At 34.7% G+C, this 25,148-nt stretch overlaps 1 protein-coding gene across 5 annotated transcripts in view; it reads right to left on the bottom strand.

Moving 5' to 3' along the window:
- The window catches only part of LOC143229828 (XK-related protein 6-like), an 89,840-nt gene that overhangs the window by 39,567 nt on the left and 25,125 nt on the right, over positions 1–25,148 (bottom strand). The window contains exon 1 of one of the 5 annotated variants that reach the window (XM_076462640.1): positions 6,740–6,862. The exons of 2 other annotated variants lie outside the window; for them this stretch is intronic. In XM_076462640.1, the coding sequence (XP_076318755.1) occupies position 6,740 (1 nt within the window). In that variant the 5' untranslated portion in view covers positions 6,741–6,862. Of the gene's footprint in view, positions 1–6,686; positions 6,863–25,148 lie in introns of those variants that run through there. 2 more of the 5 variants (XM_076462644.1, XM_076462645.1) reach the window with 2 other exon arrangements.

The raw sequence follows: 25,148 nt of genomic DNA, 5'->3' as shown, positions 1-25,148 counted from the left end.
AGCTACACAATTGGCTGTGTCAATTGGAGGGATCGAACCTTAAATTTCACTGTTAGAGATCCTCTTGTCTACTGCTGAGCCACTGGGGAACATGAATTTTGAACTATTAACATAGATATATATTATTGTTTCCAGTCAGTCTAGTGTTTAAAGTACGTTTTTATTTTTCGTTAGGTATAAATGAATATACCTAACAGCGATCAACTCTTTTTAATGGTCCATCCCTTTCTGGGACAAGTCAACAAATATTCACTTCTGTTCTTGTACATTACAAATTACTGATTCTTTACATGGACAACTGATAAATCTTATTATTAAGACCACAAACTGATTCTTATCTCACAAGAGCCAGGCATTACCTTATGGATAGCGTGCTAGGCTTCGAATCGGAAGATCCAAGATTCTGTACTTTTAGCTGTGGTTCATATACAAAAGTGATAGCCAATCTCATTATTGGGTTAAGATTAGTTACACGATTGGTGCTGCTAATTTGTTTTGCTTTTCTTATCAGTAATTCTAAAGTGATAACTTGTATATCTGAACCATGATCATTGAGACAATATTTAGCATAAGGTGCCGTTTCGGTTAAAAATTCAAAACTCCAACTATTTATCTTACAAAGTTTCATCTTTCGTATTCGTTATCCAAACAAAATAGTTTAAGCTTAAATCATAATACTAATTCTATATAAATTGTATAAGTATAGATATGGCTAATTAATAATGTATATAATAGTAAAAACTGAAATATCAGGGGTTATGTCAGCTATAGCTTGAGCACAACGAACAGGGTATGTTAATCTTAACTGTTTCATTAATATTTAACCTGTTAGACTCGTATCTTCCATGTATAGCAAGAAGTTTAACTTAAAATACAGATAAACAGTTAAACAAATTGAGAAACATGAATTCACATTAGTATGGCGAGCATGTTTGGTGTGACTGGGATTCGAACCCGCGACTCTCAGGTTACGAGTCGAGTCCCTTAACCACCTGGCCATGCCGGGCCTATTTGATTTTACTTTGTTTTTATAAAGTTTGTTTCATTTAACATCACATGTTCTCAGTTTCATTATTTCTCAAATATCTTGAAACTGAATCGGACTTACAACTTCATATTATGTTCGATCTTTCCATTATTATGCAGACGTATTTGATAATTGTGCAGAAATAAGTTTAACTGAGCATACCATGTGATCATGTGCTTTAATTCGCGACTATGTTTTTTTTAATAGCATACACTAAATGAAACGTTGCAAATAATTCATGGAAAAATGTCTACAATTGCCGAACAGTGTATTAGTATACAATTGCCTTAATATCCATTTTATTCTTAAACATCTTGAGGCATGCCATGTTATGAAAGTAGCTTTCGGCACTTTTCCAGACAACCTTGACTTTATTGAGTAGCATTGTTGTCTGGAACACATTGACAGTTTTTTCCACTGAACTTTATGTTTGAGTATTCTCGTCTGTAACAATACGTTGCACTTTACTTTATACAGTTGGGATACGATTTGTTGAATACCTCTTTCTGGGTGATCTGGTGTGCAAGCCTATCCATATTCCTTTGTTTTCCAATGTCATTAACTATAAAAAATACCCCTGTCTTGTAAATTCAAAATCCCTGATCTGAACATATCCTTATGATCTGAGTGCGTGAAGATTCTGCATTGAAAGGGCTATTACACATCATTTCCAAAAACATATCACCTTTGGTGGCATCACACAGCATATTAGATACCAAACAATGTGAAAATGTAGTTCTGATACATTCCTTTTACCATAACTTTACTTTGACTGTGCTTGTCTTATGACTTGCTAATTTGCATATTTAAATACAACGAAATTAACTTTTTGTAGCTGTTTCGAAAACAAACACACTATATTAATATGTACAATTGAATATAGGATAGAATAATTACTATGACGACACGAGATTGTCAACTGTTATTAGAGAAATTTGAGGTAAACTAAATTTTTCAGAGAGTATAGAACAGAAAAATTATTTGAGAGAACACGGAGTAAAAGAATGTTGCTCAGGAAACATATTACACTATAATATTTAATGACAAAAACAGAATAATGTTTTTAAGTGAACATGAAATAAACTTAAGTTTACAGAATAACCCAGAATGCTTTGAGTGCAAACTGGGAAAGCCACATGCTTTCGAGTTAATTTGAAGTAGACACTAAAACCCTGACTAGAAACACAAGATAGGTTACCATTACCATAGAAACACCGAATAGATAAATCTTTCTATGTAAACCTGAATTAGAATGTTTATCCTGGCAACATGAGAAATACTAATGCTTCTAAAGAAGTAAATAAAAGGTGCATGTTTTCAATCAAACATAGATTGCGCTGGTTATCACGGGAACATGAAACACTTTAACACATCCAAAGAAATAAATATTTCTAAGTAAGACTGTATTAGGCTAGTTATTATGCAAAGATGGAACGAAGTAATGCTCCCAAAGAAGCAAAGAACAAACATGTTTCTAAGTAAAATTGAAACAGACTGGTTGTCAAGGGAACAAGGGACATGCCAAAAAGAAAAGGAGACAAACGTTTCCTAGTAAAGCTGGATTAGTTTGGTATGACCATCATGGAACCTAATACTTATGCCTCAAAAGAAACGAACGAATTTTTCTCAACTAAGCCTGGATTAGAAAGATCTGATTCAGGGAATTCTTGGATAGATATTCCAGTAGATGTACTTTACAATCTGAACACCAGTTGGCATTGGTATTGTGCTGGATATGACGTCACGTTAAGAACATCAAAAGATAATGACACATTTTGAGAAAGATACCCGAGTAGTTTGAAAGATAGATGTTTTTTTAAAAATAAAACAGCAGAATGATAATTGTAATTAAATTAGATTAATTTAATCATTTTTATTTCTTGACAAGAAACTGTTTACTTTTCACTCTGTATTTATTGCAACTAAAGTAACTTTCTAATTATATTTTATTTACTATTTTTAGATTTTTTTACTCGATTTTTGGCGGTTTGTCTGGTCTTCTTCCAGTGATGAAGTGCAGTGAGATCTAAGCCAGGAGACTGGACAGAAGAGATGCTATCAGAAGTCTTGAAACCAAGGAAATACAAATAAATTATGAAATCCCTGGTCGTACTCTTCATCAGAGGATGGTCAGGTATTCTTACAAAACTTACTCTAATCACAAGAAATTTCAATCATGGAAAATAAAAAATATCTTCAGAGACTTGAAACAATAGACTTTGTCCTTGACTGCAAAAAATGTGAAGTTTCTTGCCAAGACATCTACTAATAATACAACTGCTATTATAGAGCCAGTAGTATGGCTATCTGGAGCCAAAAGATCCGCAACAGGAAAGACTAACAAATCATTTGTATTAGTTAAGATTAGTGTCAATATTCCTTTGATTTTCAAAAAAAGTGGAATCAGTGTGCAGGATTACTGACGTTACCAGTTAATAGTTGGAACAGGAGGTTATTTGCAACAACTAAACCACGTAAAATGGGAAATAACAACAAGGCAGCTGAAAGCGAGAAAAGAAAGAATCGTGAAGCATGAGGTATCAATTGTATTCAATGTATAGATAGTTACTTCACCAACAAAGAGAAAATAGACTGTATGCAATGTATTTCTTTCAAAATTGATGTATCAGTCACTCAATATGTATAATTTAAAGCAAACTTTCTATGGCGTGGAAGTAAAATAAGTAAATAGAAAAACTACTTTTTAGACCTTCGAATGCTCAACAAAGGGCAGTTAATTGATTTATTGTATATTCCTTATTTTGTTTTGTTTTTTTCAGGTGGGTTAAGGCGTTCGACTTGTAATCTGAGGGTCGCGGGTTCGAATCCCGGTCGCACCAAACATGCTCGCCCTTTCAGCCGTGGAGGTGTTTTAAAGTTAGGGTCAATCGCACTATTCGTTGGTAAAAGAGTATTTAGCCCAAAAGTTGGCGGTGTGTGGTAATGACTAGCTGCCTTCCTCTAGTCTTACACTGCTAAATTAGGGACGACTAGCGCAGATAGCCCTCGAGTAGCTTTGCGCGAAATTCAAAGTGGCTCGTGGTTGTTGGTTCCGAGTTCGTGAGCTCGGATGCTTTGCATCTTCTCAAATGCACAGAAAAAGGCAAACACACACACACACGCGTCTGTGCGTAGTTTCAAACTGCTGTTTACTTACAAATGTCGCCTTCACTAATGGGATTGAAGCTTCTTTCATCTACACTTTGATTTCCCAGGCAATCTAACCCAGCTGTGAACACTGAATGTTTATATAAAAACATTTCTATTTCCAGATTATTTACTGCAGAGCCCTACGTCCGGAACTGTAATCCACTTAAAGTTGCCAGGTAAACTAATAGTTCAGAACGTTCAGTGACCGAAGAAGTAAGCTGTTTTTGTTGTTCTTTATTATTTATTTTTTTGCCAATTGGTAACCCATGCCAACTATCACGTGACTTTTACGTATTTAAATACTACTGATCTGCTTTAAATGAAGATTATACATATATTACACAGTCACACAACAGTTCCACGTTAATTTGAACATCAGATGGAACGTGACGTAGCATTATACGTGTGGTATGTTAGAACACATTTTCAAACACAAATGTCAAAAAAAATATGTTATACACAGAATAAAGTTGTTACTTTATTAGTGTAATGTTGAAAAAATAATAGATTACCCATAAAAAAGGATGAACGTGTTTGGTATGACGGGGATTAGAACCCGCGGCCCTCAGATTTCGACTGGAGTACACTAACTATCTAGGCATTCCGAGCTCTTTAAGAAGAGACTCTTAAAGTGGTTCGTTGGGAAACCATTGTTCTCGTAGACTAGGTTGCTTGCACAGGTCTGCGAATGTCTTGAAATTTGTATCTTCTACAATAATTATTGAATCTGATAACGATACCCATTTATCTGCCTTACGTACAGAGTTTTCACGAAACACCATATGTAATTTTGTACAAGGGAATCATGTTCATTAAAACCGGGTCACATTTTGTTATGCTTGAAATGTTGACAACTATTGGGTATAGATTTCTCTAGACTTGAGCATCTTATCGATTGTTCTAGAACCAGAACATAATAATAAGAAATGTTCATTGTGTAAACGAAATAATAATTTGATCTAAGTAAGTTTTTCTGGTTTGTAAAAGATTCTTATATGATAGAAAAAAAAAAGATGAATATTATTTTCAAAATCTGCGTAGCTGAATTATGTAAAATCTGTTATTGAAAACAAAACAACATTTATGAACTTTAAATTCTCAGGCCTGTGTTATATAAACAATGGTGAGTTTAGATGTGTATCTTAAACATGACAACTTTGAGTCTGATCCTTATGCAATGGAAATTACGTTGAAGGGTTATCATCAAGGATCATGATCGTCAGACAGAACATGACCAGAAGTGACGTTGAAGGTTTATCATCAAGGGACACGATCGTCAGACAGAACATGACCAGAAGTGACGTTGAAGGGTTATCATCAAGGGACACGATCGTCAGACAGAACATGACCAGAAGTGACGTTGAAGGGTTATCATCAAGGGTCACGATCATCAGACAGAACATGACCAAAAGTGACGTTGAAGGGTTATCATCAAGGATCACGACTGTCAGACAGAACATGACCAGAAGCAAAAAACAAAAACCGAAACAACGTGGTGAGGCTCATAACTTGTTTTAATATCAATCTAGGCAGCCTTTGTAAAACTACATTGAGAGAAAATATGGACATTCAAGCCTGCAATGTTCGACATTTGAATCTACCACTCATAGTCTTAAACAGAACTGCTAGGGGTAATAAGCAAGTCTCATGTTCTGTAAATATTCCAGCTGCTACAGTAGTTTCAACAACATTATAAGGCCTAAGATGTCTACGTTAAAACCCAGTGCTATTGTACTCACACGTAAATACAATGTACGCATAAAACATACCAAGTGAACAAATTTATTGTGGGGAAGGTTGAAAGAAAGATATCTGGGAATATCAGCCGCGCGCAGTGGGGCAGGTTCACAGCCTGTTCAACATAACAGCTGTTTATGAGCTCTGGAGAAAGAAATAAGTTAGTTAAATCTAGTGATTACAAGTTTCACTGTTTGTATCTAGTTATGCAGTTGGTCCTAAGAAAACAAAAAGGTAACAAGTTAATTTTCTATAGTATGTTTGTGTTTTCTTATAGCAAAGCCACATTAGGCTATCTGCTGAGCCCACCGAAGGGAATCGAACCCCTGATTTTAGCGTTATAAATCCGTAGACATACCCCTGTACTAGCGGGGGGGCAATTTTCTATAGTAGAAGACCATTTTGTGTTATTAGTAAAATCAGGGCTGAACTTTGGAGAAAAAGGTCAAGTGCTCATTTTAGAGGCCCTTTTGACCTGAATTTTTTCTTTTTTTCAGAGATCTATTTGGGGTGAAAAAGTAAAACTAGGAACCAACACATGATATTATTAAAAATATTAGACTCGAAAACAATAGCATTCATGAACTTGAAAAGTTTTAACCTATTTATTTAAAATATATATATATCTTTATTTCTAACTTCTTGGGGCCCTGGGTAGCTGCTTTGTTTGCCCTGCCTTTAATTAAATCATGCGTAAGTAAAATACATTTCGTGAAGCTGGAGTGCTTGTATCAGCGATAATTACAACCATAAGGAAACTGTTGTTACTCACATAATACCTTAATCAGCCTGTGGTAAATCCAAAAAAATATATAAAGTTCTCACTCAGCCTCTAAGATCGCTATATGTCCATGATGCGCACCATCATCTCTTGCCCTCGAGGTAGCAACCGAATATGTCTTGTTAATTTCCGTCATGCTCACTGGTATTGCTGGCGTCGATCATGACGTTTTCATCACAGTCCACTAGAGGGAGTTCACTTCTGTGTAATGTGTAAGTTCGTGTAAAAATTTGGCTTTCGTTCACGATAAGTTGTTTTAAGTTTTATCGCTATTGCACCGAATTATATAAAAAATCTAGACCCTTTGAAACACGTGTAAGGTATAGCATACAAATTCAATATAAATTTTTCATCTAGATTTAACCGTAAGTACCCATCCATATGTCTAACTTTGTGTTACGTTTTTGATTAATTAAAGTCTAGAAAGAAAATATTTTTGTTTTTGTTTGTTTTTTTAATTTCGCGCAAAGCTACACGAGGGCTATCTGCGCTAGCCGTCCCTAACTTAACAGTGTAAGACTAGAGGGAAGGCAGCTAGGCATCACCACCCACCGCCAACTCTTGGGCTATTCTTTTCTCAATGAATAGTGGGATTGACCATCACTTTATAACGTCCCCACGGCTGAAAGGGCAAGCATGTTTGGTGTAACGAGGATTTGGATGAAAAAAACCAAAAAACTTAACTATATGGAAATGCATTTACAGTTGCATGAGAAATCCGTGACACTTGTGTAAGCATAGGCTTTATATACAGTTTCTTTATCAACATCAATACAAATTTTTGAATACCATTGTTACGTCTCTCGATTTCTCAGCGATAAGTTTACAGACTCACAATGCTAAAATATGGTTCGATTCCAAATGTTAAATAGAACACTGGTAACCCATTCGACAGCTTTGTATTAAAAATTAACGACTACGACGAAGCTATTTGTTGTGATTTGACGCATTTAATTAGAGTTTTTCTTGGTGTATTGAAACAGGTGTTTAGCTTTCTGGAATTAAACATGAGGTTTGGACAACTCTGTTATAGTTTTGACGTATTTATACAGAAATTTATTCGTAACATTAAAAGCAGATCGAGTCAGATAAAGACATATTCGAATGTAAGACAAATGTAAAGACACGAAGATTGTTTCTAAAATAAACTTCTGTTTATAATACTTCCGTTAACGTGATATTTCAGTACTTATTACGTGTTTTCTGTATTTCAAGATATCGCACTAGTGGTGTGGGTCATAAACTTCAACTAACATTTACAAATTACCCAAAACGTTGAAAAAGACAAGTACTCTGTGGATTTTTAATTTACTGGCACAAGTCATGCAGCCGTACACTTAATGATGTAAATGACAAAAAAGTCGAATCGTTTTTAGTTTTCAAAACTCCCATCCTGTTTTAATTGCGCTTTCGCTGTGTTGTTTTTCCTGAAGGGCGTCCATCAATGCAAGGTTTCAGAATGTGTGTTCTCGTGTAATCTAGAAGACGTGTGTTTGCATCTACTGTAACTCCACTGGCTTGTTTCATTGTTGACAAAATATATCGAAAGTATATAATTTGTTTGTTTTGAATTTCGCGCAAAGCCATCTGCACTATCCGTCCCTAATTTAGCTGCGTAAGACCAGAGGGAAGGCAACTAGTCATCACCACCCACCGCCACTTCTTGGGCTACTCTTTTACCAACGAATAGTGTGATTGACCGTCACATTATAACGCCCCCACGGCCGAAAGAACGAGCATGTTTGGTGTGACCGGGATTCGAACCCGCGACCTTCAGATTACGAGTCGAACGCCTTAACACACTTGGCCATGCCGGGCCTGAAAAAGTATGTAATGTGTAACATGAGTGTAAATGAACAGATTGGAGGGAACACGTGGGTCTAATGATTTTTTTTTTCTGTGGGCAACAGAAGAAACACAACACAGATTGAAAGTGAAAAGTAACGCTCAACCGAAAACAAATGCCTCTGTGGTCAATGGTGTGTTGCCCAATTAAACAGTTTATATAAAAGAAATAGAATGCAAATGTGTGTGTTATCTAAAATCATTGAAAATATTTAGTTTACAGATATATGGTAGGAGCTAAAATATCAAATGAGAATTCATATGAAAATTAACAGAAGCCGGAAACTGGTTTTGGAAGTTGGTTTAAGTTAAAAGAAATTAACACCAGTGTGCCTGTGAAATATAATGCCTGTACTATCGAGATCCTTTAACACTATGGCCGACATTTATAGGATCGCTTTTCAGTTTAATGATCATTACCACTATGACGCAAATTTAATTTATTTTACCAAGTTATGAAAAGTAATAAGTAGGTCTACTTATTTACGTGCTTTAATGTAAATCAACGAAACTCTGCGTAAAAGTGTCTTCATGAAATACCTGAGTTCCCTGACGGTTTGAGTGAAAATAGCCCATTGTGTAGCTTTGTGCTTAATTCAAAACAACAACATGACTTTGAATCTTGAGTGAATATATGGCAAACATGCGTAGTAGATGGAAGCTATGTGGACATTCAGGAATGCCAGCAGAAAAGGGATCTTTGGCGACTCTGGATTTTACAGTATAATTATTAATTTATAAACATCGCCTTATAATCGGGCCAATACGGTAGACACAAATATACAGCCTTTCATAACGTTTATTTTCGACTTTAAACGCTTTCATAAATTTTTTGTTTGTTCTTCAAAATTTTTCAAAAGATATACACATATTGCATTAAATTTAACTAACTAAATAAAGAAACTGATACAGCACACAAACTAACACTCAACATATACTAAACAAAATAAATGTATTTTAAAAAAGAAACACCTGACTAACATAACTTTCGACTCAAGCATGAACAGGCGATTGAGGTTCTCGACTCACAATATGAGGGTCGCGGTTTCGAATCCCCATCCCACAAAACATACTCGTCCTTTCAACCGTGGGGTCGTTTATAATGTTCATTGATAAAAGAGTTATCCGAGAGTCGGAGGTGGTGCTGCCTTCCCTCTAGTCTTTCACTGCTAAATTAGGGACGGCTAGCACAGATAGCTCTCGAGTAGCTTTGCGTGAAATTCCAAACAAAGCAAACTTCTGAAACATGTAACCATTTACTGAAGCACTACATACTATATAAATATGAAGCGCATTTCATTTTTGGAAGATTTAAAATAATTGGACATGGTATAATGGTTAGAGCACTCAACTCGTAATTTGTGAATCGCGGGTTCGCATCACCTTTTTGAGTGTGCTTGCCATTTCAATCGTCGGATCGTTATGATGCGACTGCAACTGTTGGTAATGATAGGTGGAGGTGTTGAGTAGCTATATTATTTATTGTTTCAAAATTAAGAACAGCTAGCTTTGCGCAACTTTCACAAACATACAATTTAAGACAATTAGAAAATGTATTTCCCATAAATCAATCTTTTTCGTAGCAGAAGATCAAAAGAGAAACATACAAAAAGAGTTGTTGTAATTTTTATTTTATTTCCGTCATACAATTACAAAAGCTTTTAATAAATGGTAAAAATTAACGTGATATGAATAATTAATTCCTCACATGATGTTAAAGTCAATTAATTATTAAGCGTTTGTTTATTGTTAAGCTCACAGCTACACGATAAACTACTTGCCCACCGCAAGTGTCGAAGCCCGATTATTAACGTTATAAGACAGACTTCCTCCTGAGCCCCTGACAGGTGGGGAAGTCTTTAAACGAGAATTTTCAGTTTATTCTACATATATTTCATTACTTTAAATTAATATAAATCACTGTATATTAAATTCAAAATTCCTGTGAATTTAAGTAGAGTTAATACAGAGTAATTTATCCATTTACTAAGAAGATCGTTTGAATATAACTATTATTACGGAATACTTTATTCGGTCTTCTTTCGTATTTTTTTTCTCTTTAAAATCCCACATCTGTTTAGTCGCCTTACTGAAATGACTGGGTGCACAGTTCAGTCTACAATCAAAACTATTTTACGATTGCTCCTGGATATCACTAACATTAATTTTAACGGGTAACATAGGATGAAGACTAAAGATCTATTCATTCTAATTCTAAATACGTTTAAAACCTTATCTCTTCAATAAAACCCTGTCCTGGACTTCTAGATTAGAAACTGCGAGATAAATCCTTTGCGCTAAACGAAAAGGAACATCTAATTTATTGTTTGTAGGGGTAATTACTGTACAAATTCAGACACTGATACGAGTAATGGAATTTATATGGTACACTTTCCACTCTCTTCATCAATATTCAAAACAGTTTGTAAACTTAAAACACACCTCGTTCCTTTGAAAAGTAAATTAAATACGAGAACTAATTTCAACTTAGAAAACAAACATTAAGAATTAACTCATAGTTTTATATCCTGACCAACGTTTATCAAAAACATTTTAACAATTAACTAATACGCAAACATTTTTATAATTATAAAATAAAAAATTATGAAAAATTACAACAACCTTGTTTCGTTTTTTTTCTGGAAAAATAAAGAACACTAGATTAAGAAAGTAGTCTAATTAATCTGAAACAACGTAAATTATAACTTTTTATATACGTGGTTTTATTCTAGTCTGCACGTGTTTACATTGCACCAATATTCTTAATGTTTTAAGTGAATATCTTATGAATTTTATAGCGGTTTGTTTATTTCATAAATGAAATTATGATTTTCAACCTGAACCACGCGTGAGTTTACCGAGAACGAAAGAAACGACTGAGATTCAAATGAATGACTCTAGTTTTTACTTATAACTAAAAGAAAGTCAATTACCAGAACGTTAACCTATTTAAGCGATCGACTGTCACTTTTATAATGCGTCCACAGCTTGAAATGTGTAGTATTTTTAGGGAAGGGGTTTCATGCCTCACACCTTTAACCCTTCGATTCATTCTATCCATGTTTATACACGGATTTTATGACAAAATGTTATAAATGTGATAAAAGAAAGAAACGAAAGTTATAAAATACCAAATTTTGTGTCTTATGACACACATACACGTGCATATAATATATACAGGGTCGAATAACTTTATTTTTATTTGAGACAACAATGAAAATTTAATATAAATAGATGTAGTACGCTTGTAATTTTTTTGTTCTATTAATTTTATTTTTAATACATTTTTGACGAACGAACTGTTACTACATATTCATATCCACGTACTACAAGAGTTATTTACTACCCAACTCTTATAAACTCGCGAATCCTAAGAAAAGGGTATGTTTTAAAGGACAAAGGTCATCTTGTTATTTTGTGTTAAACTAACAAATAATACAGAATCAAACTCATCTGGTAGGAAAGGAAAATCAAGAAGGGCACAAAAGTCGTTTTACATGTTAACAAGAAACAAGTAAGGAGATATTTGTAGATTAATATTCTGTTTTTTTTTATCTTAACAGATAAACACGCAATGTTCATGGAGACTGATGTTAAACTAGTGCTCATAGAAACAAATAATGTGAGGTAAGATATAATCAGTGGATCGTCTGTAGTCCAAAAACCTCACTTTAAGAACCAATATTATGTTCCAAACATAAAATTATTGAAACTGAAAAAAAAAGGGGTAATTTTTCGTGAAGAATAATCCGTGAAATTACAGAAATAGAATACAATCTTGGGTACTTATTTTTATTGCCACTGACGGCGATCAAACAACGTACTCTTATACAAATCTAGAGTTATAAATTCGTCAATAATCACAAATATATTTATTATAGTTTAGTTTATTAGAAGTTATTACATTATTATAGTCATACGTAACTACGACGTAATTGTATTTTTACGTAACCATGGTGTTACCGTATTTTTAGTTGCGCAGATGCAAGTATATTAAATTACACATTTCTTCACGCACATGATCGCTCTGCTACTTCGAAATATTTTGAAGAAGTTAATATGTATAGAGCAACAAAGCAGGCGCAATGTTGTTATTTGTTTCTCAGTATGTATTGCATGTAAACACACATGTATAACTGAATATTTCAAAAAGAATCCAACTGCAGAATAAAGACTTTTATTTATGATTTTATCTATAGTTATGTATCTGTCAACCAATAAACCATGTTCTAAACAAATTGCACAAAAACCAAAATACCCAAATCCAAACAGAAAATCCATCAGTTTAAGTAAACTTAGAGTACGTAGCTTTAGCTAGAAATGTTGCGAGATGAAAAGCATTAGTCTGAACTGACAAAACTGCTTTATGTGGAAAATATCATTGGTATTAAGTTTTCATACACACCCTATGGCAGCAGTTGAAGATAAGAAGATAAACATGATGAAATCTCAATAAAATTCCTCACTAATGTATAGCTATGAGGACCTCATCCGAATGTTTCCTCTTGACAAGACTGTTCTTTCCAGCCTGATCGTATTGTTTAGGGAATCAAAAGGCAGAAACAAACAGTCAATGTTCGCCAAAAGTATCTGACTGATTGGCTTTCTCAAAAGTGACCTGGGCGTGGCTTAGTGGTTAGCGTGCTGGGTTGTAAATTTTGAAGGCACAAGATTTAAATCACAACGCCATTGAATACGGTTCACAGTTTCCAACTTTGGACGCGATATAAGAGTAGCAATCAGTCCCGTTACTCCACTGGACGGCCTTTGTGGCAGCAGGTACTGCGAACTGACCACCCACTCTCTGGCTATGATCTCAAATTTAGGGGCGTTTGTACCTCATCTCAAACAGTCTATGACCTGACTGCTTAGCCTATGTTACTGTAAGGTGCCATTACTTTTGCAGCTATCGATACAAAAGAAATGCGAATAAGAAGTTTCGCAAGATAACAATATACAGTCGAAGGGCAGATTTCGTTCTGCGAAAATGATCTCTAGCAAAACAATGAACTTATCTGCTATGCCGTATCAACTTCCTTTTGTGTCTCTTTGTGTATTTACATATTTTGTAACAAATAAAATTATTATTATCAAGATGGAATACAAATACACTTATCGCTGTCAAACTGATAAACGTATGTTGTATTAAACATCCGCATATGTAATTTACGTAATGAGACAGGTTCAATGGATACCATGGATGATTTATAATAACAACACAGATTTTTATCAGACAGCTGTAGAAAATGTGTTAAGTATTTCACCTATCACAACAAAACTTTAACATAGCATGCATAATGAAAATTATAGTATAAAATTATTATAAACAATCAGTAACCTGAGATTACTTCATATTAAACATTCAATACTTGGTTGGTCCTCCTCGTACTCTAATAATATTCTCAAGGTGACATAACATGCTGTCGATGGAGTTATTGACGTAATCCACTATAATTTCATCTCAACTTTGTCACTAGAAGGCGCTGCAACTAAAGTACTGTGACTGGTTTAAAGTAGTGGTTAGCAATTTTTTGGTTCAGTTCTTCTTAACAGTTCTCAATGCAATTACAATCTGGGGACTTTGCTAGTCATGGTAATCTTGAACCAAATCCTTCTAGTCGAGATAATCCTGTACAAAACGCGTACTGTGAGAAGTAGCATTATCGTTTTGAAACACAAACCTATTGTCACACATTGCTCTAACATATGGCAGAAACGTCGTCTCCATGTGATGCCTGTAGGAAGCATCATTGACGTTTTTCTGGAGGATATGAAGAGCAGGTTTCCACTATAATAAATAGCTGCTCAAAAATGTACCGAACCATCTCCTGTGGGAAAGACAATCTTACCTCATTTTTCTCCATGCAAACAATGAACAAGAATCCTACCATCACTTCAACAAGTAAAAACAGAACTCATCTGAAAAGATCATATGTCATTAGGGTTTTAATTTTAAGTCAGAATGTTGTCCTGCCCCAAGTAACGTAGTGACTGCTGTGAATTACGGTTAATATCGATTTGTAGATAACTTCCACGATAACCTTGTTTGGTCAGTCTCCTATTCACCTTTTTTCTGGATATCCTGGAAAAAATGTGTTAATGCCATTCTTGTTGTATGATATTGCAAGATTTTCTTTGACACTGATGTGTTAACTTGATAAAAACACGGTCATATAGGGCAGTATTATTTTCGGCGCCTACCAGTACATTTTCCTCTAACAACATTTTCTGTAGTCAGAGAATGTTTCAGGATTCTGGATATTGTACAATGTGGGTACCTTACTGTTCTAGCAACGACGGTTTGCTTCGTACCATTTCTGGACAGTCGAACAATTTGAAGATCTGTAATTTCTGTCACGTGATGAGGTATGACTCTACACCAAGTACATAAGAAGATACTGAACAAAACGTTGATCCATTTCGAAATGATTATACCAAAATCTTTCCCTTTTATACGAAACAGGCGTGTATTATAACGGATTTACTGTTATATGTTATTTTAATTTCGACGCTTGTGTAAGTTAAGTATATTCTTAGAAATGCGTATATTTTATACTGTTAAATCTGTATTGCAAAATTCCCATCTATTCTCTTAATTTGTAGAAGATTTTCGAGTCTAAGAATCAACAATCCGTGTTTTACGAAGGCAATAGTGTATTGTTGGACCATCTGAAATTTACAGAATCTCACCTTAACCTTTATAAATCGGCGCGCTAAGAGAAAGTTTATATTTTTGGTTTGCCACAGTCAGTATACTATAAACATCATAAGCTATAACCGTGAAAAATGTTTATTAATAAGAAAATTACAGATATTTGTCCAGGAGCGTGTATGGATTTCAAACATCATAAACAGTTTAACTTAAGCGGATTAAATTCGGACATTTTACTTCACCTGTAGAAAAATTCACGTATGAAGAAGTAGCTAGCTTCCCGTTAAGTGTTTGTTTTTGAATTTCACGCAAAACTACACGAGGCCTATCTGCGCTAGTTATCCCTAATATAGCAGTGTAAGCCTAAAGGGAAGACAGCTAGTCATCACCACCCACCTAAACTCCTGGGCTACTCTCTTACCAACGAATAGTGGGATTGACCATCGCATTATAACGCTCTAATGGCTAAAAGGGTGAGCATGTTTGGTGTGACGGGCATTCGAACATGCGACCCTCGGATTTTGAGTTGAGCGCCTTAACCACCTGGCCATGCTGGGCCAGATAACTTAATGTTAAGTGAATTGTATCTATATCAACTCGAAATTAATTCGCTCGTCGTGAACCCTCGATAAGTTATCAAAAGAGAATTGTTCTACAATGACAAAATTTTAGAATTAGAAGTTAAGAAATCAATGAGAAAAAAAAGCATATTACCGAAATGATAATATGTTGTCTAATGAAACATTAGTGGAATATTCCAGTGTCTACATAGGCCAATGAGAGTTGAGTGATAATGCTAGAAATCCAGCTAAAACTCGAACAGATCGAGCTTTACCAAGTTCGTATCGAAGCTGAAAGTTGGTGTTGTTGTTGTTTTGAATTAAGCACAAAACTGCACAATGGGTTATCTGTGCTCTGCCCACCACGGGTATTGAAACCCGGTTTTTAGCGTTTTGTTCGCAAACATACCGCTGAGCCACTGTAGGGGGCGAAGCTGAGAGAAAAATTTAAACGTCTTCAGACCGAACAAGCTCGTATCGAATACGAGAAAGATATTAGGCAATAACTACTTCAGGCATGTAAACAATAACATCAATATAGAACAGTAGGCAAACATTTTGGCAAAAATTTTACATAGTTATTAAGTTTCTCAAAAACTTTGGAGCTGAAAAGGAACTTGGCTGGGACAGATTACAACCATCTTTTGGTAATTTATTTTATAATCCAATCTTGTTTATCACTGCTTTATTTATCCCCCGCTGGTACAACTATAAGTCTATGGATTTCAACGCTAAAATCAGGGGTTCGATTCCCTTCGGTAGACTCAGCAGATAGCTCAGTGTGGCTTTGCTATAAGAAAACACAAACACACGGCTTTATTTATAGTTTTGTCATCTCGACCTAAATTATACAAAACGTTAAGTAACGAGACTACAAAGAGTAAACACAAAAGCATATAAACTGTTAAATAACCACAAAAAAAAATAGGGCGGCATGACTGAAAAAAAAATACACAAACCACAGATATTTTAAGGAAGACTTAGCTGTAAATAGGGCTAAATTATGCCATTTATAGTGCATGGACGATGAATGACATATTTGAAATATGATACCACCTACATCCCATAATATTGTTTTATTTTTACTGAGTTACTTTATTTGGGTGAAATGAAGCAAAATTTGGTTTGGATTTCGCCGAAAACTGCATGGGGGCTATCAGTGCTAGCTATTCCTAATTTAGCACTGAAAGATTAGAGAAAAGGCAGTTAATCATCACTACCCGCCGCAAATTTTGGGGCTACCCTTTTACTCAACGAATAGTAGGATTAAACACAACTTTATAACGCACGTATAGCTTCAAAAGCGAGTATATTTGATGTGAAGGACATTTGTACCATCGAACCCCAGATTGCGAGTCGAGCGCCTAACCACCTGGCCATGTCGAGCCTATGTAGTAAGAGGTCATTTTAAAGTAAATTATAATATATATCATATTAAAGTATCGCTCTCTTACGCATTTGACACTTTTTTGTACATTTTGTTTTTAACCACAAAGACATCTCTGCCCACCATAATTATCCAAACCTTCAGACTTGCACAAAACAGAACAAATCTCCCTTCTCCTAAATGGCATCTTGGCTTCCTCAGCTTTCTGTAATCTTTTACTTGTGTTTTTATTATATTTAATTTATTCTTCGAAAAGAAATCAACTAACAAACACAGAATAAATAAAATACTGATAAAAATTATGATATGGGTATTTTTGTTGAAAACTTCCTGCACATAATACCCTAAGTATTTAATTATTAACATCTTTGTATCAACGTACCATCTGTTGCACAGAAATTGAATTAAATAAAAAGTAATAAAAGGTTCAGAAAAAAGTTTACCCAGTCAAAGGTATATAATCAATCACAGTAAATTTCAAAAATCAATTCGCCAGCCACCAGTGTACTCCGTCCTCGAGCCAAGGTTTGGCTCACTTCACTTTCGCTGCTTTCGTCCAGTTCTCCCGTCCTTCCTCTCACTCACAAATACACCACTCCATTTTTTGAAATGTTAAATTAAAGTAAAAATCCCACGGATATTTTAAAACATATCTCATGTAAGGGGACGAAGAGGAACTACAAAGTTCCTGAATACCCCAGTTGGGGAGAGAACTCTTCTGATTTCTCTCTCTCTAAACTGAACCCCTGCCACGTTAGTTTAGTTTAGTTTAGTTTAGAAAATCTATAAACTATATATATATTCTGCGGTTTTGGAAAAAAATAAAATTATTTTATTAACTAATTTGGTTTTACGTTTCCACTTTTTCATAATAACTAAATTACACCAAAACAAAGCACACGCTTTTCTTCTACAAGTTTGTAGTGTTTCAAAGCCATTCTAACCTCTTCTATTATTCATATATATTTAAAAACGGCTGGTATGGGTAGAAAAAGCACTAGTAGAGCAGAGATGCCAACTGTTTCAAATGATTGAGCGTAATGATTGTATACAGATCCCTTTCATAGTTTTAGTTCTTTTAGATTTGCCAGAAACAAGACAATCTGGTGAACGAGACCTCTTTTTTTTCCATCCTGTGAACGATCGCATTGGTGTTTCTATGCCGCTTAAAAAACAAGAAATAACCATCTACGCGAGCGCTGATTGGCTAACAAGCACTGATGACGTAACTATGGATTCTCCCACGTACCAAGCATGGAGAAGCACCGCACTCAAACTATTGTTAGATGTCGGAGATACAAATATATTTTATTAGTTCAAGCACAAGCATGATTATCGCAAGTAGCCATTTGGACTATGTCTTTTATTTATTATCAAAATTTATTTGTATCTCACTAGGAATTTTCTTTTCACCACTTTCAAGCCCTGGGGGAACAATTTATCTCTATTGTATAGGCCTATATAATATATAATAATTTGGGAGTTGCAACAAGTCGTAATATTTGTCTGTATGAGCGTATAGTCGTAATGTATACACCAAAATCGTAATGATTACACATCTCTGGTAGAGGAGTAAACAACGTTTCGACCTTCTTCGGTCATCGTCAGGTTCACAAATAAAGAAAGTGTTACTGACCACATGTTTGAAGGCAGTTGTGTAATTGAGTGTAGGAATGTAGAGGGCGTGCTTAGATGTTTGATTATATTTGTTAATATAGGTATAAAGGTGTTACTTTGTATTGGTTTATTTTGGGTTTAAGTTGTTGTATAAGTAAGGCTTCTTTAATTTTGCGTTTGTTTATGTTTGTTTCTTTATTTAGTATTTGGGTGTTTTCTATGGTTATGTTGTGTTTATTTGATTTGCAGTGTTCGAAAACGTGTGAAGGTGACTTTTTGTGTTCTTTGAATCTGGTTTCCATTTTTCCACCTGTTTCTCCAATATAGAAGTCGTGGCAGTTATCACATTATATTTTACAAATAATGTTGGTGTTGTGTTTGTCAATGTAGTTTTTACACAGTATAGACCTTAGTTTTATGCCTGGTTTTTGAATAAATTTGGTATTAACTGGAATGTTATATTTTGTTGCTAGTTTTTGCCAAATGTTGGTTATTTTTCTGCTGATGTCAGGAATATATTGTATGTAGCCGTATATGGTTTCGTGATTTTTTAAATCGTGAGGTATATTTACCAATACAAAGAAACACCTTTGTACCTATATTAATAAATATATCCAACATCTAAGCACGCCCTCTACATTCCTACTCTCAATTACACAACTGCCTTCAAACATGTGGTCAGCTACCGGTCAGTAACCACTTTTTTCTTTGTGAACCTGACGACGACCAAAGAAAGTCGAAATGTTGTTCGCTCCTCTATTAGTGCTTTCTCTATCCATACCAGCCGTTTTTAAACATATAATTTTCTTTATACGTGGATTTTCCAGTCATCACTGATTAATATTCATATAATTTCCAGCATAAACCGCTATGCAAAACACTTGCACAAAGCCATGAATAGAGAATGGCTTGTGCAGCAAGTTTCAAGTCAGCGTAATCAATGTTGTGTTGCTGTTAGATTATTTGCCTTTAAATGTTAAACATAGAACATAGATTCTCTTGATCTTTCTCATCGTCGAACACAAAAACTGTATTCGCTTAATCATTTTTTCTAAACGCCTTGTTAGAGGTTTGTTTTTCGTTTGTTTGGTATTAAGCACAAAGCTACACAATGGGCTGGCTATCTATGCACTACGAATATCGAAACTCGGTTTCTAGCGATGTGATTCGCCAACATACCGCTGTGTCACTGGGGGAGCCATTGCTAAAGGATGACTTCAGTTAGTTAATAGTAGGCAAAATCGAAATTTATAACAACTATAAGAGTGGTTTGTTTATAAAAAAAAGTTACACACATACAAACAATTAATAAACCCAATTGATTACAGGATAATTCCCGCCTATCAAACCATGAAATTGAAACGAAGCTAATGTCAATGTGATTTTAATCATCTAAGTCTGCCACTAATGATGAGAACCTGACTTCATTTACCAAGTTGTTATTGAGTAGTACTGAACTTTTTAGTTATGTTTGTACATCTTGTGGGAAGAGAAGTAATCAGAGATCACTATTTACTTGGAAATGTCATTAGGTCCACGTAATTAGAGTACTTAAAACACCAGCTGATGCATTTTGTTCTCAAGTTACAGAGCAGATGGCTCTGGACACCCGTCATCAGCCTCACAGAGGTATTGTCTTTCATTTATTTCTCATGAGCAGTTGAACCATCTAATGTTTCACAGCGATCATAACTTCATCTTTTGAAGTTTACAGTTAAACGTCTCTTTTTACTCTTTTAGCGTGTCAATACACATCATTTTACATGCTGAGAGGATGCATTTTACCCAAACCCAATAATCAGCTTGTAGCTCGTCGTAAGTGTCTTATGTTGGTCACGTTTTTATATCCTACCCGAATACACTTTGTTTAAAATTGTCATACGTTGTACAAATGTTTTTCATTCCATTTATTACAGTTTTCATAAATATGTTTACTGCACCCTTACCGCAGTCAGTCTAATTAAAAAATAATAATTTTGCTTCACATTTTCAGGTCAAGGCAAAAAGTTAGTGATTATCTAATAATGTAAAAACTGATGTGTATATATCAAAAATGTAGAACTAGATATGTAACAACGTGCTTTGTTTCTTTGGAATTAAGCACAAAGCTACCCAAAAGCCTAGCTGTGCTCTGACCACCACGGGTATCGAAACCAGGTTGGTAACGGTGTGAGTCCGTAGACTGGGAGGAAGCAACGTCCTTCTTCTGAAAAATATGAATCAGTTGTTTTCACCGGAAAACCTAAATATTTCATCGAAGCATGTTTGTAGTGGGTATACTTTCAATGTACAGACTTTCTCTACTTTAGCAAATTTGTAGCGAACTTTACAATAGTGAAGTGTAGCCCTTTCAAACCTAACTATAGAATCTCAAAAAAACTTTTCACAAAAGAAAATGTAAAACAAAGCTCAAAGTATTGCAATCAGGAAAACTACGGTGCTATGTTAAAATGTTTGTTGGGGAAAGAAATTTTCAATTGTCCAGAAAGTGTAGATTTTTCACAAATTTATCAGTGGACTCAGCATAAAGTCCAATGTAGCTGTGCTATAAGAAAACACACACACACAAATTTATCGAAATCTCTCTTTAAACGTGAAATGCGAGTTTCTTCAATAGGCGATGTTAAATTACTTGTTACACTTGAGTAATAAATTTAGAAACTCTTGTTGCTGTATACTCAACACCATAATTAAACATTCACCAACAGAAACTTTAATTTATTCCAGTTATACCTCATTTAGAATAAATTCTACAATACTGCATTTGTTAAGTTAGCAGTTTATACTGACTAGTTCACTATTATCGTAGAACTTTCTAGCATTTTAGAGAAGTAGCTCTCGACAAAGCTGTTAAAAAGTGGGATTGATCATCACATTATGACATCTCCACCGCCGAAAGGGCGAGCACATACGGGCATTTGAGCTCGTGATCCAAAGTTTGCTAGTCCTCAAATTGTCATCAAAATTAACGTTGTTTTATCTTCGCAAGTGAATTGCTACTCGCAGTATAGTATCAAATCAACTATGATGCCAACCATGTTATAGAAATTACCTGCTTCTAGTTTGTACTTCAAGTATACATATATATTAATAACTTTAATTCTTAATAAAGTATACAGTAAAATGGAAAATTGTACAAAATAATATCGTTCTTATTTTCAACAAACTAGATGGTCTAAATCATCAATGTATGATATCTCTTTCTCGACATACGTTTCTGTTGCCTCCTGCAACTCGTATAAAAATAAAGCATGTCTAAAAGTGGTACATAGCAAAAGACAGTTCCCCTTTACTTACAACTTTGATGATAAGGACAGGCTTGAACTTGGAATAAGACGAGATCCATTCTTGGCTAAATTGTTGATACAACAACTTAGAAATTCCCTTCTATGTGAAGTCGATGTTGTTGTTTTATTTTTGTTGCTGTCAGAACATAAAATGCTGACTCGAAAGGATATGTTGGCGGGAAAGGTCCATTGCTTTTCTTGACAGGTCAGGATATTTCAACTGCCATGCGGAAGTTTCCAAAATGTTTTGACTTGAATTCTTCCTGAAGGTTTTTTTTTTTTATCACTGGATAGTTCTACGAGCTTGAACGGAATCGTTTTCTCCCATTAATGGTTGGAATTGATCTATAAATTGACACTGAAGTTTCCCGAGATGATCAAAAATAACGTCACCAATAATACAATGATTTAACTCATTTTGTTTCAAGAAATGCCTGAGGCAAGGAAACATTTCAGTTTCTGTTCACACACTGGTATTTCAACAATGCAAGTGTTTGACAAAAACACTGACACTTTGTCATTCCGCTGTAATGTTTTGCTATTTCATGTGGCAAATTAAGGTCGCTGAATTTATCGAAACTTTCAATCAAATAGTATAGTACTAGAAGTTACTTTTTATCCATAAAATACGCTGCTTAGGTGAGTTTTCAGTCTAATACAAAAATAAAAATACTGAGGTCGATTTCAGAAGTATAATGCGACTAAGTACCTTCTCGCGAGACAACCAGCATACCTCTATATGGAACAGGAGATTCTCATACGTTGGTCCTATTTCTCCATAAAGAAAGAAACACAGCCCATTGTTGAAAACTCTTAATTTCACAAGATTTACAACACTCACAGCATTTCGTGGCACTTATTTTACTTCAAACTGCAATATATTTGAAGCTGGTTCTTCCCCGTATATGATGCAATGTCTAAATATTGCACCTGGAGAAAGAGCACTAACTGCGAGTCTGAACCAGGTCTTGTTTCCCATAAATAAAGCAGCTCCTATCAGTATATATCAAACAGAATTACTTAAATACAGTGTGTCTATGGTGGAAAACGTTACAATAAGAACAAAGATGATTTCGCTTTCAACGCTTCCGTCCAGTACTTGGCAAAACAAAACCTCTTCACATACTTCCTCTTAAACAGTTTCATATAAATAATAGAAGCTGAGCTAAACCAACACAGTCTTTGTTTTTATAACATTGTATGGAAAATTTCTTACTGTTCAGGGTTTGCGTTATTAATTGCATTTTTATGCCTTGCGACAGTACCACGTGATTGAAGGCACTACTTAAGATCCTCAAAACACCTCTCTCCATGGATAATGTTATATGTTTTATGGCAGAAGAAATACTAATATTTCTCCTATATTGTATGGCTTCATGCTTTTCCCAACTAAATAAGATGCTACTAAAATAATTTTTACGTTTTTGTTGGAAAAATGACCAACTTTTCAATCAAACTGTTTTACCCTTTCTTTATTGAAGAACGAGTTTTTTTGTTGTTTTTTTTTTTACTTACATGCTTAAGTTGTTTAGTTTTCAAATGCCTTGTAAATTCATATGGTTTCATGCTGTCACTACTTATACCCTGCCCTTCAGTGGCACAGCGGGATGTCTGTGGAGTTATAATGCTAGAAACCGGGTTTCAATATCCGTGGTGGGCAGGGCACGGGTAGTGTATAGTGTAAGTTTGTGCTTTACAATAAACAAATAAACAAGCTAAAATCTAGGTACCAATAATACACTGAGATCGTTTCTCGTTATTAACAATTCTGTAAGTGAAACCGTATTTTAAATAACTCTCTTGGATGCTTAAAGCGTTTAATTTTCGATTTTTGTTCAGTTTACCAACAGTTGCAATAAAATCAAAAACCGACAAAGTGCTTGGTCCAGGTACAGAGCCATTAATTTGTTGTTACTGGAAGAAACACGAGATCGCTCTTTAATGATATGTAACACCCACTTATCCATGTTTTTAACACACTGTAAATGTGTATTAATGTCTAAAACTTGAGACTAAATAGCTGACAAATGAGTAAACAAACGTTCCTGATATTTTGGTGATTCAATCAACAGACGCGGTGATTTTTATATGGAACGTAGCCATTACTACAGGCTATGTTCTCATATTCTTATATGATAATTAAGGCTTCTGGCTCTTGTGCATCTCTGTAGTCTGTTTAAGGGAAGTGTATTAATACAGAGGTCGTAGGACACTTCTAATAACTATCTTTAAATGTTTTACTTGTGACGTTTAAACAGCACGATTAGCAATTTTATATTATTGATGAAATTTCTTTATCAGTTAGCGGATAAAAAACAAACGCAAAAAAGGATAAAACAAATAATTAGGGGGGTTTTGAGCTCTTTTTAACTCGCCATAAATAACTTATGTTACTAGATGGTGAATTAAAAAAGAATCAAAACTCCCATAAATCATATACACAATAGTATTATAAGAGGCTTAAATGTATTTATTTAATTTAATTTACTATACTGCGCTATGCTGACAAGCACTGAATAGGCGAAACTGCAATTCCCAACAAAGTATGCAGCGAACAAAAATGTATTAGGCTTATACGTTACAGATTAAAAACGTTTAATTTTACTTTTGGTGAAAATGAAAATAAATATAATATAGAACAATACATGAAATGGTGATATGAGTGAAAGAAATAAAATATTTATTAGACTAATAACTGCTCAGCGTCACCTGTCAATTCAGTTACATTTATAAAATAAAATAAAACCAGTGGTTTGAAGGCCAACTACATCGTTTCGTAATTTAAAGATTTAACACTATTGCCATTAAACAGCGAAGTGCAACGTTCAGAAATAGCCCTGAAGAAAAAAAGTCTTGCGTTTCTTAAACTTGGACTGAGGAAATAGGATACTGCCCGTTTTTACTAAACTGTTTGATACAACCAGTTGTGTATATTAAAAGTTAATTTAACGCTGATAAGTAAGAAGAAAGAGTGTAAATATACAACGTTTCGGTTTTGTAGACTCTTCTTACATTTGCTTTTCGGCTTGGAAAAATCTGTTACTTGTTCGTTGTGAAGCCCCCACACTAACAGCCCCATTCTAACCTATTTGTGTAGATGCTGCA

The sequence above is a fragment of the Tachypleus tridentatus genome, chromosome 10, assembly GCF_004210375.1.
Source record: "Tachypleus tridentatus isolate NWPU-2018 chromosome 10, ASM421037v1, whole genome shotgun sequence".
Lineage (NCBI taxonomy): Eukaryota > Metazoa > Arthropoda > Merostomata > Xiphosura > Limulidae > Tachypleus > Tachypleus tridentatus.
The sequence above is the reverse complement of the archived record's forward strand: the minus strand, read 5'-3'. Positions and strand labels throughout refer to the sequence as shown.